Below are 12,147 nucleotides of genomic sequence, written 5' to 3' on the forward strand. Positions count from 1 at the left end.
GAAGTAAATAGAAATAGACCGGTGACCAGTGTTGGGTAATAGATTCTTCTGTAATGACAAAGTTTTGTTTTCAGCGCTAGGATGGTTCATAGATTTAAACAAGTTCAAATTCAAATATTCTCCAGGCATCCTCTTTATAATCAATGAATTTAATATTTTTAACCATTAAATTAACATGACATTACCAGTCATTTCTGGTTTTCTGCATAAAGACTATGTTTTGTTTTAAATAACCTATTAAAATATTTTATATTCAGTACACGACTTTTCCAGATTTAGAAATCACATTTAATATCCATGTATCCTGATATAGCCAGGTTTTCCAGGACCTTAGGAACAGCGGTTCTTCAAAAACATTGTTGAAGGGGTGAATTAAAATAATAAACATCTTATTTTAAATAATCTTAAGGCCTCCTGCTTGTGAATCACTGCTACAGAGGGCCTTAGTGGGCCCTATTCCACGACAGGGCCCAGGCCAAATTCCCGGTTAACCTGCACTGAGATGAGAGTTCACAATTTTCTTAGTGCACTAAATACTTTGTTGAATGTTAGTTATAGTAGAATCTAAATGAATACACATTCTTTAAATATAATCTAATCTTCAATTGACAGAATCCTTGCAAATACTAAAGCAAAACATCTGGGACTGAGAAAACATAACATCTGACGGTTCAAGTCCTACTTGCCAGAAGAAACTTAGCAAGGTAAATGCTTCACTGGCAACCATTTTGTTTCATGAAGGAAAAGCACATAAAATGTAGAGATAAAGGAGAAAGGAAAACATTTTGAGTGCAGAAGAGGTGGTTAAATATTTTACTTGAGGCAGTTTTATTTATGTTAATAGTTAATTCCATGCTGTTTCATTGTAATACAGATTCTATGTCTGTGGTTCCAGTCAGATATCCAGTAGTACAAACTAGTTTCAAGTTAACAAAGTACAGAAGAAATTATATGCATTATGTAGATTCAGGGGGGAAGAAGAAAAATAGACTATTTCATGTAACTCATGCAGTCTTAAAATCAACTTTATTAGTGCTTTTTTTTCTTTTTGAGCCAAATGGAGACCTGCATTTGTCTTATTTCTAAAAGCAGCAACAAGGCTCCTTCAGTTTTATCGAGCTGCAGCCATCCATCTACTCACCATCATCAACCTATGTGAGCAATACAGTATTTTAGCACAAATTACAGTCCAGACCAGTGGTAAATGTTACTACATAACTACTACTTGGTGATGTTAAGCATTTTGCTCCACATGGATATCAAGAAATTTGCTTTGACTTTCTCTGAAAAACTAAATGAACAAAAAGAGCACTTTGTTTAGACTTGCCCTTTTAAAGGTTTAATTGTTTTCTTTAACTGCATTTTATAATTGCACTAACACAGAAATATTACAGCTCAAACCACTAATAGTAGACATATCAGTAATAGTAATAAAAGTTAATTTCTGTAATTACATTAAGAAAAACTCAAAATATATCCAGCAACTGATAAAAATGTTGAGAAATAAAGAAAATAAACATTAAAAAAAGGAAAAATGTTGTACCAGGACAAAAAAGAAAAAATACTCCAAGAAATCTTTAAGTTCTGACCATTCAAAAATCATAATTGAAGTTTTTTTCATGAGTGGTATATTTTATTTCAATTTAAGGGCTAATAAAACAGAATAATATTAAAAATCAAACAAAGGGAGAGAAAACTGGAGGCATCAAGCTGTTGAGTGCCACTCATAAGGTTGGGCTCGGTGGCTCCCTTTGTGAGTGGGGTCTGGGGAAGGGGAGGGGGAGGGGGGTGGAGTCTCATATTGGCTGTGTTGTCTCATTGGTTTTCATCCTCCACATCTTGCAGCGCCTCTTTATTCTGTTCCTCACCTGTGCACAGAGAAACAAAGCCATTGTTATTGCATCCTAACACAGTTGTGTCCCTTGACAATCCGCATGTGATTTGTACATTGTTGCACATCAAGTTTGCAACCCTTGCAAGATCTGTGCATTACAAGTTTGCCAAATAAAAAGCTATAAAAAGCAAAAATCAAATCAATAGTGAAGAACTGAACACATGCGGTGAGAAAAATTAAATTAATTTATGTTATATAAATAGAGTAACTTTCAAGCTTTAAAAAAACTAAAACCTGGCTTGAATCTAATTTGAATGCAGTGTTATCTCATGTGGCCATTTAACTTTCACACGCAATTCAATTCCCAAAGCAAAGGATAATACCCTTAGACACCTTTACTATACATTTCTTAGTAAAACATACCAGATTTTTCCAAATTCTAATATATTTGTACAACACAGCCATTCCAGTTGGACACTGAGGATCTGGCAGTGATCATGCAGAAACGGTTTGTTTCAGACATGCTGCACATATAGCACTCTGGTGGCTACAAAGATCGCAACACAATGCTTTCAAACGGGTGAGTGATGATGCAATTTGTGGACAAAAGGGCAAGAGCTGGAAAAGTGGCCGCACTTACAAATAAAGTTTGTGGGCAATTAACATTTTCCTTTAGGAATCTAAATAGTGGGGATGAAAAAAGGCAAGATGGGTTAAGTTGGACGGCATGAGTCTGGAAACATTACAAGATGACATGAAATGTAGTAGAGAAAGATTATACTGCTGGTTTTGCACAGAAATGACGTGAGAGCTTTTAAAAACAAATTCACTTTTGGGGTATGAATGAAAATTTCAGATTGATATACTGAATACACTACATTAGATCTATAAAATATTTATGCTTAATTAAACAACATTAAAGCCACATTATATTAAGAAAATGATTTAATTTCTGGTGGATGCATTTGAAAAGTAATTTCCACTGCCAAAGTAGCCAGAGCCCTCTATTTTAACACTTTTAAAGGCAGATATTAGAGATGGTTGGAAACTATGCCTCACAAGTCCTAAATCGGGACACTCTGAAACAATCGCTCTAAAAATAGCTTTGGTTTGTAGAGGAGCTTTTGAGGATGTCACCATGTACCAATGGGTTTGAAAAGACATGTTTGTCAGGCTTAGCATCTGAAATTGCGATGATCTGTCTTACCGTCTCCCTGCATATCTGAAGTCCATAGTGTCAGGTTATCACGTAACAATTGCATGATGAGTGTGGAGTCCTTGTAGCTTTCTTCACTCAATGTGTCCAGTTCAGCAATAGCATCGTCAAATGCCGCCTTTGCCAACCTAAAATCAACAGCCAGGTACATAAACTTAAGTTTCCGCATACAAGTGAACAGGAATACACTGCATTAAATACCATCTTGGACTGACAAGTAACCAAACACTTATAAAAAGCTTGTTATAATTAACATATCCCACATTCATACAAATGTAATATAAGAATATGATAGATAGTAGGGGTGGGAGGAAAAAAAAAAAATTCACCTAATTATCACGATTCTTCTTAATTTAAAAATCGATTGGTTTACCTCAGAATCTATTTTTATTTCATTATTTGATTTTTCCTAAGAGGTGGTGGGGGGGAAGTTAGCGCTTTGTAATTCCAACAGAGGGCGAAATGTATAAGTGCGTTCGACTTGGAGCAGCATCGCGCAGATGATGTATGACATCAAAGTACTGCGAGAGCGATTCGAAAGCATGCTGTCTGTTCTCTGTAGCTCTCGTGGTGCTTTGATGTCATACAACGATCGTTCTGCGTGCGCAGTGCTGCTGCATTAGATGACGTCATATAAGTTTAAAGCCGGCGCGAGAAATCAAAACAATGACGGAGGCAGAGGATCAAACCTCTTCCAGAATTCTTTCTGCACCTTCACGTTTTGAATCCCAGGTGTGGAAACACTTTGGATTTTACACACTGCTTGGAAAACATGACTAAACCGGTATAAGTAACATATCACTATTTTATTTCAGAAAGTATTTTTTCTGCTCATTGTGTTGAACATTTGACTATTATATTCACGTGCAAGTTCAGGGTTTTGGTACTTTAAATATACACAGTGTATGTGTATGCTCCTAAAATAAAAGTTTAGAAAAGACGTGATGCATTGTTTTTGTTAATATGACTCATCATATACAGTCTCTTTTAAGGGTATAATCAACTATTTTCCATTTTCTAGCCTTTAATAAGCAAAAATCACAATAAATTGTAATATGGAATTGCAATAGTGACTGCTAAGATGTGTGTTTTTTTTTTTATTGTGACAGTCTGTATATTAAGTGTATCATTCAACTTTTTCCCATGGTCTAGAGTTAAAAACAAATCGCAACACACAACAATATCGAATCGCAATACTTGAAGAATCAAAATTCCTAAAAAAAATAAAATAATCGCAATACATATATCAGCACCTAAGTATCGTGATAGTATCGAATCGGGAGGTAGGTGTATCGTCTCATCCCTAATAGATAGACATTTACAAAACTGTAACTGTCTGTTGTACTTCATGTTAAGACATTTGAAAAGCCCCAAAACACAAAGAAGAATTTTTTTAATTACTAAAATTATTATTTTTATTTACAAATTTATTTGTAAGTCGCTTTGGACAAAAGCGTCTGCTAAATGACAAAAGTAAGTAAGTAAAAGTAAAACAAACCTGCATGCACGGTCGGGAGAGTTGAGGATTTCATAGTAGAATACAGAGAAGTTAAGAGCCAGACCCAAGCGAATGGGGTGTGTAGGCTGAAGGTCTGTCATTGCAATATCACTAGCAGCTTTGTAAGCAACCAAACTGTTTTCTGCAGCCTCCTTCCTGTCGTTTCCTGTGGCAAACTCTGCGAGATACCTGTGGTAATCACCCTTCCTGATGCATCAAAGGGAGAAAAGGTCTGTTTAAAACATGTATAAATAAAGCCGTGACCTCATTATGTCACATACGATTCATCCTTAGATTCACAGAAAAAAAAACTCATGGCTTTCATACATTTTGTAGTAGAAGACCTTGGACTCTCCTGAATTTGCAGCTGGGATTAGGTGTTTGTCCAATACATCAAGGATGTCATTGCAGATTGATTTCAATTCAGTCTCAACCTGGACATGAAAATTCAAAGTTTAAAAGCGTAAAACTAATTCTAGTTAAGTGAATGAACTTTTGTTAGAACATGTCTTACCGTTTGTCTATATTCCCGAATCATTTTCAATTTGTCCTCTCCACCCTTATTCTCCTCTTTCTGCTCGATACTACTGATTATCCTCCAGGATGCTCTTCTTGCCCCAATAACGTTCTTGTAGGCCACCGAGAGCAGGTTTCTCTCTTCAACCGTTAGCTCCACATCCATCCCAGCCACCTTCTTCATGGAGTCGACCATTTCTGGAAAAATTTTAAATGAGTGTGAATGGATATTTTGCTGACTGGATTTACTTACAACAGAATACAAGACACAACCATATCTTAAATATAACATTTTCACTCAGTCAGAAGTACAGTTGGGTTCCAAAAGTAAAAACACAATTCATTTTCTTCACAGGTAACTTATAAACTCTGGTTGTTAATTGATGGTACATGCTTTTGTTGAAGCCATCAGCCAGAATACATATATTTTGTAAATAATAGTGTTTATCAGCAGAATTTCTGGTGGAATAACTACATTACCCATAATTCTGCAGAGAAATCTCCACCAATCACAAGCAAAAACCAAAAGAACTCTTAAGTGCCCGCCCACTCATACAAAGACCTGCAAATATAGCAAACTACTTAAAAATTTGCAAGCATATTATGCAATAAACTTACTGTTTCTAGAAATAAATCAACATCTTTATATTTCTGCATTGTTTCTACTGTCACTCACAAAGCTTCATGGGATTGTAGTTCTTTCCCTCATTAAAGCTATTATGTCTCATACCGTTCTTCCGATTCTCAAATACATTTGTGCTTCAAACCAATGTTTATAATGTTGTGATTCACCTCATAACTGGTTGGTTTGATTCATGGCTTCCTATGAGAAGAATACTTCTGAAACCGAGACCACTGAAAAAGTAGGTGGCCACAGTTGCACTCCATGGGGTATGTATTATTTATTTACTCAAATAAGAGAGGCTAAACATTATTAACAACCTCACATTTATTTGCATTCGCCTTGGGTTGCCAGTAACTTACAGTTACAAATCACAAAACACTGTGCATATCCTTAGTTAATCATCATTCTTGCACACTAAGTTACATACTTGCAGCATACTTTCAAGTGTTGACTGAAAACCCTAGATACTTAACATAGGTTAATGGGTGACTAAACTAGACAATAAATTACCAACAAGGCACAATCATAGCTGCTGGTTTAGGATATCGTTAAAATCTTGAATACCACAAGCCAGCGAGCCACTTCTCGACAGTCTGAAATGAAATATCACTGCAAAGCTACAGCATCTCAGCTTACTAAGCATTTATTGCTTTGCGTTACTGTACAACGGCTGAGTCTCAAAACCTAGTGAGGTACATGGCTAGACAGCATTTTTGGGTATCAAAACGCAAAGCGCCCGTGATAGCAAAAATGCTGTCTTAAGTAACGTTAGGCAACTCAAAAGGGTTTGAGACACTGCCACGGTCTCTTGTAATGTGCTGCGGGGGTAAACGCAGAAAAGGGAGGACCTCATGCAGAAATAACTCTTTATTACGGTTAATTGGGTCGATTAAGACAGGTGTTAACTAATATTTGAGCCGTTCTTCGCCTACATGAGGCTTGAAGACCGCAGCCACCCCCTCCGCCATGGCTAGCAACAGCTTGCCTCACCCACTAACTCTCCGCCATTTTGTCTCCTCAATAAACGTCTCCATCTTCATATGCCACCCCAATATCACATCGACAGAATTAACGGACTGTACAAATAAACGAAACAACGTTTTTAAAAAGTAAACGGAGATCGGTTTGTAATTCAGAAGGTGTTCGCTTGGTTTAACCGCGAATTAAGCCAGCTAACCCGACCGTCAGTTAGCCTGCATGAGCACTCGCTTTGTAAAAATAACGTTCCCGTTACCTCTCAGTGTCTCTTACCATCATATCTCTCCGCCTGCTCGGCGAGTTTGGCTTGGTACACCAAATCCTCCCGGTCACCCATGTTGGACAGCGCGCGGCGAGCGTGTTTTGTGAGATTGGGAGTAAAGGAGGTGTGAGTTAACCGGCAGGCCCCTACGCGAGCAACAGCTGCAGCTTGAATGGTGGAGTAAAGATGGCGTTACACCTTCATCCGGGAACTTTCACTCAGAGCATCTCCACACACTCCCTCTCTCCCACACGAATGTTGCATTTTTTTTAACCCTCTTCATTTGAACAGACAGTGAATGCTATGTGCCTTTTGTGTAACCTAAACATTGTGTATTACTGGCAGCGATATTCTGTAAAAAATCACTGGAAACATTTGAATTTAAAGGGACGGTTCATTCAAAAAGAACATTTACCCTCATCTCGTTCTATTCTGTGAGAAATATGTTTAAAGAAAAAAGTCTAGACCCAGTCTAACACATTAGAATACAATTATTTTGAATTTATTAAAACGTTCACCTGAAATAACTTTCATTTGTAAATTCTGTAATTTACTCATAATTTATCAGCATACAAGATATTCTGAGAAAAGTCCTTGTTTCTTGTCCATACAATAAAGCCAATGGAAAATATTTTGAAGAATGTTGGTAACGAATGTTCTTCAAAATATTTTATTTTGTGTTCAACAGAAGTCAACATAACATGATTACACTTGATTGCTTCAATCGAACATGTTGAAAATAAAATACTAAATTCAAAAACATTTAAGGTGTTACTTTAAATTGCATTTTATTTGGGTCTACACTTTTTTTTTAACAAATATTTCTTAATTACACAATATACAAATTAAATGGTGTGCTGTTTCAGTTTAAAAAACTAACGAAGTAATTGTGAAATGGTAATGATATATCACTTTCTGGTAAAAATTTGCAAACAGATTGGCTCATTAAAATTAATAACTCTGGACATTATATAAAAGAAAATGATATAAAGAAAAAAATAGTACTATAATAGAATAATTAAACAAATCCTTTCCATCATGTCGATGCTCTCAATAGAGTAATAAATACAAAGGCATGAAAATAGTGACAGAGGCAAAGTAAAAGTTTTGAGTAGCATTACTATAGGGGTCAACTTTATTTCATGTACAGGAATAAAACGAACAAAAACGTAGGATTTTTTGTGTGACTTAAAACACTGTTCTGACAGACTTGGATGCACAAAGGATAACAAGATTAATTTCACAAAATTACTGTGTTGATATTTAGGTTCTAAACATAATACTTTGGGTACAATTAAAATGTACGGAGAAGACTTGTGATACTCTTTCAACTCAGTCATAGACGAAAGTGGTGTTTTGAGGTGAAATCATTCTCACAGGACACCGGTGCGAGTTCAGACTTACAAGACTCCAGCTTTGTTTTGTGACTGATTTTAGTGATCTAATTTCATCGAGGTCATTTCTGACTGAAACATAAGACAGTTAATAAGACCGATCATGAACATCAAAGTCCTTCATAATTACGACTTAAGTGACAATTACATAACATGGCCGGCTTGCTGTCACATCTTGACAACATAAAGCTAACCTACAAACATACACGACATAGCTTTCTAACATTTAGATGTGACATAACAGAAGAGGTTCCACGTGATTGTCATTGTTACCAAACAAAGTTAGTCAACTTTTTTCTTTTTAAAAGTGACAACAAGCAAAGGTAAAGGGTAAAAACATTAACATTTGATAGTGTTCTGGTAGCCTGTCTATTAGTGTTATAACTGATACATTTGTCCACAGACATTCAATTTCTATTCTCCAAATACAGTCATTAGTAATGGAAGTTGGTTAAAAGAAACGTTTCTGCAAGGTGGAACAAAATATACTCCACTTTTCCCCTCATGTTGCTATTAACTAATTAGGTTAAAGACATTGCTGATTTGGTCATTGACAAAAATCTGCAATTAAGGCAGGCAATTAGGAAAGCAACGTCTTACTTGGGCATTAAAGGACAAAATGCACTATATTTCTGCATTGAAATAGATAATACAGGCATGATGGAGGCTGATGTTTTAAAACAGAAATCAATAGCCAGATAAACCAATCATAAATGCTACTCGTATGTGCAAAATCAATTGAGCAAAACACATTTGAGGCATCAGGTTAGGCTTTGCACATTAGTGTGACTCTTCATATGATCCCATTGTGTTATTGTAAAGACAGCTGGGTTGTTTTTGAAATATCTTTATCTAATATTAAAGTAGTTTTGGAAAGTCGCTACAACATCCACTTATTGTATTTTCTACCTTGGCAAGGGAAGTTTTGGCAAAAACACATTGGTTATTTTAAGTGGAGAAGTCACAATGTTGGATTTTAATTTAAAAACAAACAAAAAAAATCATTTAAGTCTATCTTATGTTGACGTATTGAGTTTATCGTTAGAAATTAGGGTTACACATTCAACAAATCCGCATTTAGTGTAATACTTCCAAGTACAGCAATAATGGTGAAAGGAGCAAGTAGCATTTCCTGATAGTATATAATGAAAATGTAGTAAAACAAAGTTAGCGGTAGTGAATAATGATGCATGGCCCATCTTGTATACATTAGAAATGTGCATAAATAAAACTAAATGCGGTGAGGATTCGGGCTACTCCATCTTTTAATATAAATGTACCGCCCCAGTAAGAACCGCTTCATGATACAATTGACCGGCGCTGAGCCAGTAACAACTGACAAGCCAATGAAAAAGACTAAAATCTATTCAAAGCATGTCTGATCTGCATTTCTGAATATTTTCATGTAGTAGTTGATTTGTAGTGTGAAAGCTGCTGTGTTCTAGGACACTAAGTAGTGTATGCTACCGCATTCAAAGAAGCAAAGGAACAGTCCCTTGTTAAGACACCAAACCGCTCATGTTTTAAGTCCAAGCAGGCTTCTTCCTCTTTTCTCAGTTCTCAAGAAGCCACACACTAATGCTCCTCTCTCTGTAGTGTATGGTGTTGCGTGTGGAATTTAGTGTTTACTTGGTAAATCTCTTCAATTATTGCATAAAATCTAGTAAGGGAATTGTTGCAGGTACGGAGAACGTTGGCATGAGACACAATGGCACAAGGTAATGACGAGGCGGACAGGTAAAGGGCAGTAGTGAGGATGTGTGAGGAGCCGGAGTGTGTGTGTATGTGTATGTGTGTGCATGTGTGCGTAAGTGAGTGTACATCTAAGGGCTGCTAGGGAAGACAGTCTGCTCTCTCAGCTCAGTTCGTCCTCTGGATTGTGCTGGTCCAGCAAGCGGACGTGGGTAAAGGGAAAATGGCCATGCTTTCCCTTGCACTCACCCTCCCACTGACCGTTTACATTGATCTTGGTCACCTTCACCATGTCGCCGACCTAACAACAGTGTCAGAAATGGAGGAAACACTTTGTTAATGCAATGCACAAAACAGCAAACTTAAACAGAGAATTACAATTCCACTGGGAGGCGCCAAAGCCAAAAAAAACATGATTTATTTCACAAAAGTCTATATAGAAATACATATTATAAAATGTACAAAATCAGTCATCCGTGTCTGTGTTACACATAAAATACCGTGCAATAAAAAAGCTACATTTGTTACCTCCAAAGCTAGAGCAGTCTTGTCATAGGCATTGGGAACTCTCTTCTGAATCGCCCTGGCATAAACCGGACCATTCTGTAAATTGGGTAAGGATGTCGGCTGGGCATATTGGCCTGGCTCGCCAAGCAGAGGTTGAGACTGAGAACCGTGGCCGTCGGAGTTGCCGTGAGCTCCGGATCCTCCAACAGACCCTCCAGGGCCCCCTGATGTTGGTGAGGCCGGCCGGTACTTCTCCACATAGGGCACTGGGATCATGCCGACACGGCCTTCTGAATTCTGTGCGTTCCACCACTGCTCCTCCGGCTTCTCCAGAACTCTTAGAATATCGCCCTTTCGAAACGGAAGGTCCTCATCATCATTGCCGGGGAAGTCAAAGAGAGCTCGGACGTACTCCTCTTCCAGCCTCTGAGGAGCTCCTCCTGTTCCTGCATTGACGCTGATAAAGGACGAGTGCTTGGCTTTGCTGATGGGCTCAATGAGAGTGGTGGTATCCAGGTAGTGGATCTTATAGAACTCCAAGAGCGCAGGTAAGGCATCAAATTCTTGATCTCCAATACGGAACCTAGGAGGAGCGAGTCCTGCAGGATGACAGCGAGAAAGCACATAGGATGGATGGACTATCAACATTTACTTAACCTTAATCTATGAAGAATCCACTAAATGGTAGACATAATTAAAATTGTTGTTGAGTAAACACTGTTTTTTAAAATACCACATATAGTTAAAAAAATCAGTATTACTGCGCATACAGCCTCTAAAAAAAACAAAAATGTGGATGTTTTGTTATAAAAACACATATGGTTCCCATTACATGTTAAAATATCTAAATGATCTGAGTGACTGAATCAAAAACACGGTTTACACTGAAAAATAACAGATTTCTGTATGTGTAAACATCTTATAGAGAATACTAAACTAAGACGTAATACTAAAATTATGCAAAAAACAGACTGAATGTGCAGAACTATTCGTAGTACAGAAGTACACAAGTTTCTCGTCGAGCTGCTAAGCGTTTTTGCTAAAGCAGTACTTATTCGTCCCGTTGTTGGCAGTATATTTATATGCACCGCTTACCTGGTCCGGACTGGCGATTGCTGCTGATGCTGTTTATTATGTAATGAGAGACTTTGGAGTTCTCCGACACAGACAGCACGTAGTCCCCGGGAATAGTGATCGAGTCCCGCACCAGGAACACTCCATGCCTCTGCCCTTGGAGCAGCGAAACCGCCTCTTGCCGGCTTAATCTCCCCCAGTACCAGCTCCCTCGGTCCTCCGAATCAAAATTTCCGGCCATGACTAGCACAAGAAAAAAGCCCAGGCTTCACAGGCCTTCCCTTCGCCTCTCCTTATCCGCAAGCAGCGTTCAACTCATGCAAAAACTTTACCGCGTTCCGTTGTTGAACACGTTTCGAATACGCGCAGCATTCGCACACTTTTCTACGCTTTTTTTGTTCCAATCGGGTAAGAAAACAGCCGACGTCGGAAACCCAACGTGCATGAGGCGCAAAAACTACGACTATTCGCCCAGATCCTCTGATAATTGTTCAGTGTAAACCAAAACGTACATTGGAAGTTGTCACAAGGAAGTTCAAATATTTCAAATG

At 37.7% G+C, this 12,147-nt stretch overlaps 2 protein-coding genes across 3 annotated transcripts; both read right to left on the reverse strand.

Moving 5' to 3' along the window:
* Window positions 1-787: 787 nt before the first annotated feature.
* LOC306854263 (14-3-3 protein epsilon) lies at window positions 788-7,265 on the reverse strand. Of its 2 annotated transcripts, XM_079392129.1 has the most exons (7): window positions 6,941-7,135; window positions 5,063-5,262; window positions 4,876-4,982; window positions 4,549-4,755; window positions 3,042-3,178; window positions 2,475-2,514; window positions 799-1,868 (listed from the first exon to the last, which is right to left on the reverse strand). In XM_079392129.1, the coding sequence occupies exons 1-6, from the start codon at window positions 7,002-7,004 to the stop codon at window positions 2,507-2,509; spliced, it is 723 nt and encodes a 240-aa protein (XP_079248255.1). In that variant the 5' UTR covers window positions 7,005-7,135; the 3' UTR covers window positions 799-1,868; window positions 2,475-2,506. The 2 variants fall into 2 exon arrangements, with proteins under 2 accessions (XP_079248254.1, XP_079248255.1); XM_079392128.1 differs by lacking the exon at window positions 2,475-2,514 and having other exon boundaries at window positions 788-1,868; window positions 6,941-7,265.
* A 325-nt stretch (window positions 7,266-7,590) lies between these two features.
* On the reverse strand, window positions 7,591-12,147 carry LOC306854264 (adapter molecule crk-like). The gene is made up of 3 exons (XM_079392130.1): window positions 11,618-12,147; window positions 10,544-11,121; window positions 7,591-10,316 (listed from the first exon to the last, which is right to left on the reverse strand). Exons 1-3 carry the CDS (start codon window positions 11,835-11,837, stop codon window positions 10,179-10,181), a joined length of 936 nt encoding a protein of 311 aa, XP_079248256.1. The 5' UTR covers window positions 11,838-12,147; the 3' UTR covers window positions 7,591-10,178.

Source organism: Barbus barbus, assembly GCF_936440315.1.
Source record: "Barbus barbus genome assembly, chromosome: 34".
Classification (NCBI taxonomy): Eukaryota; Metazoa; Chordata; class Actinopteri; order Cypriniformes; family Cyprinidae; genus Barbus; species Barbus barbus.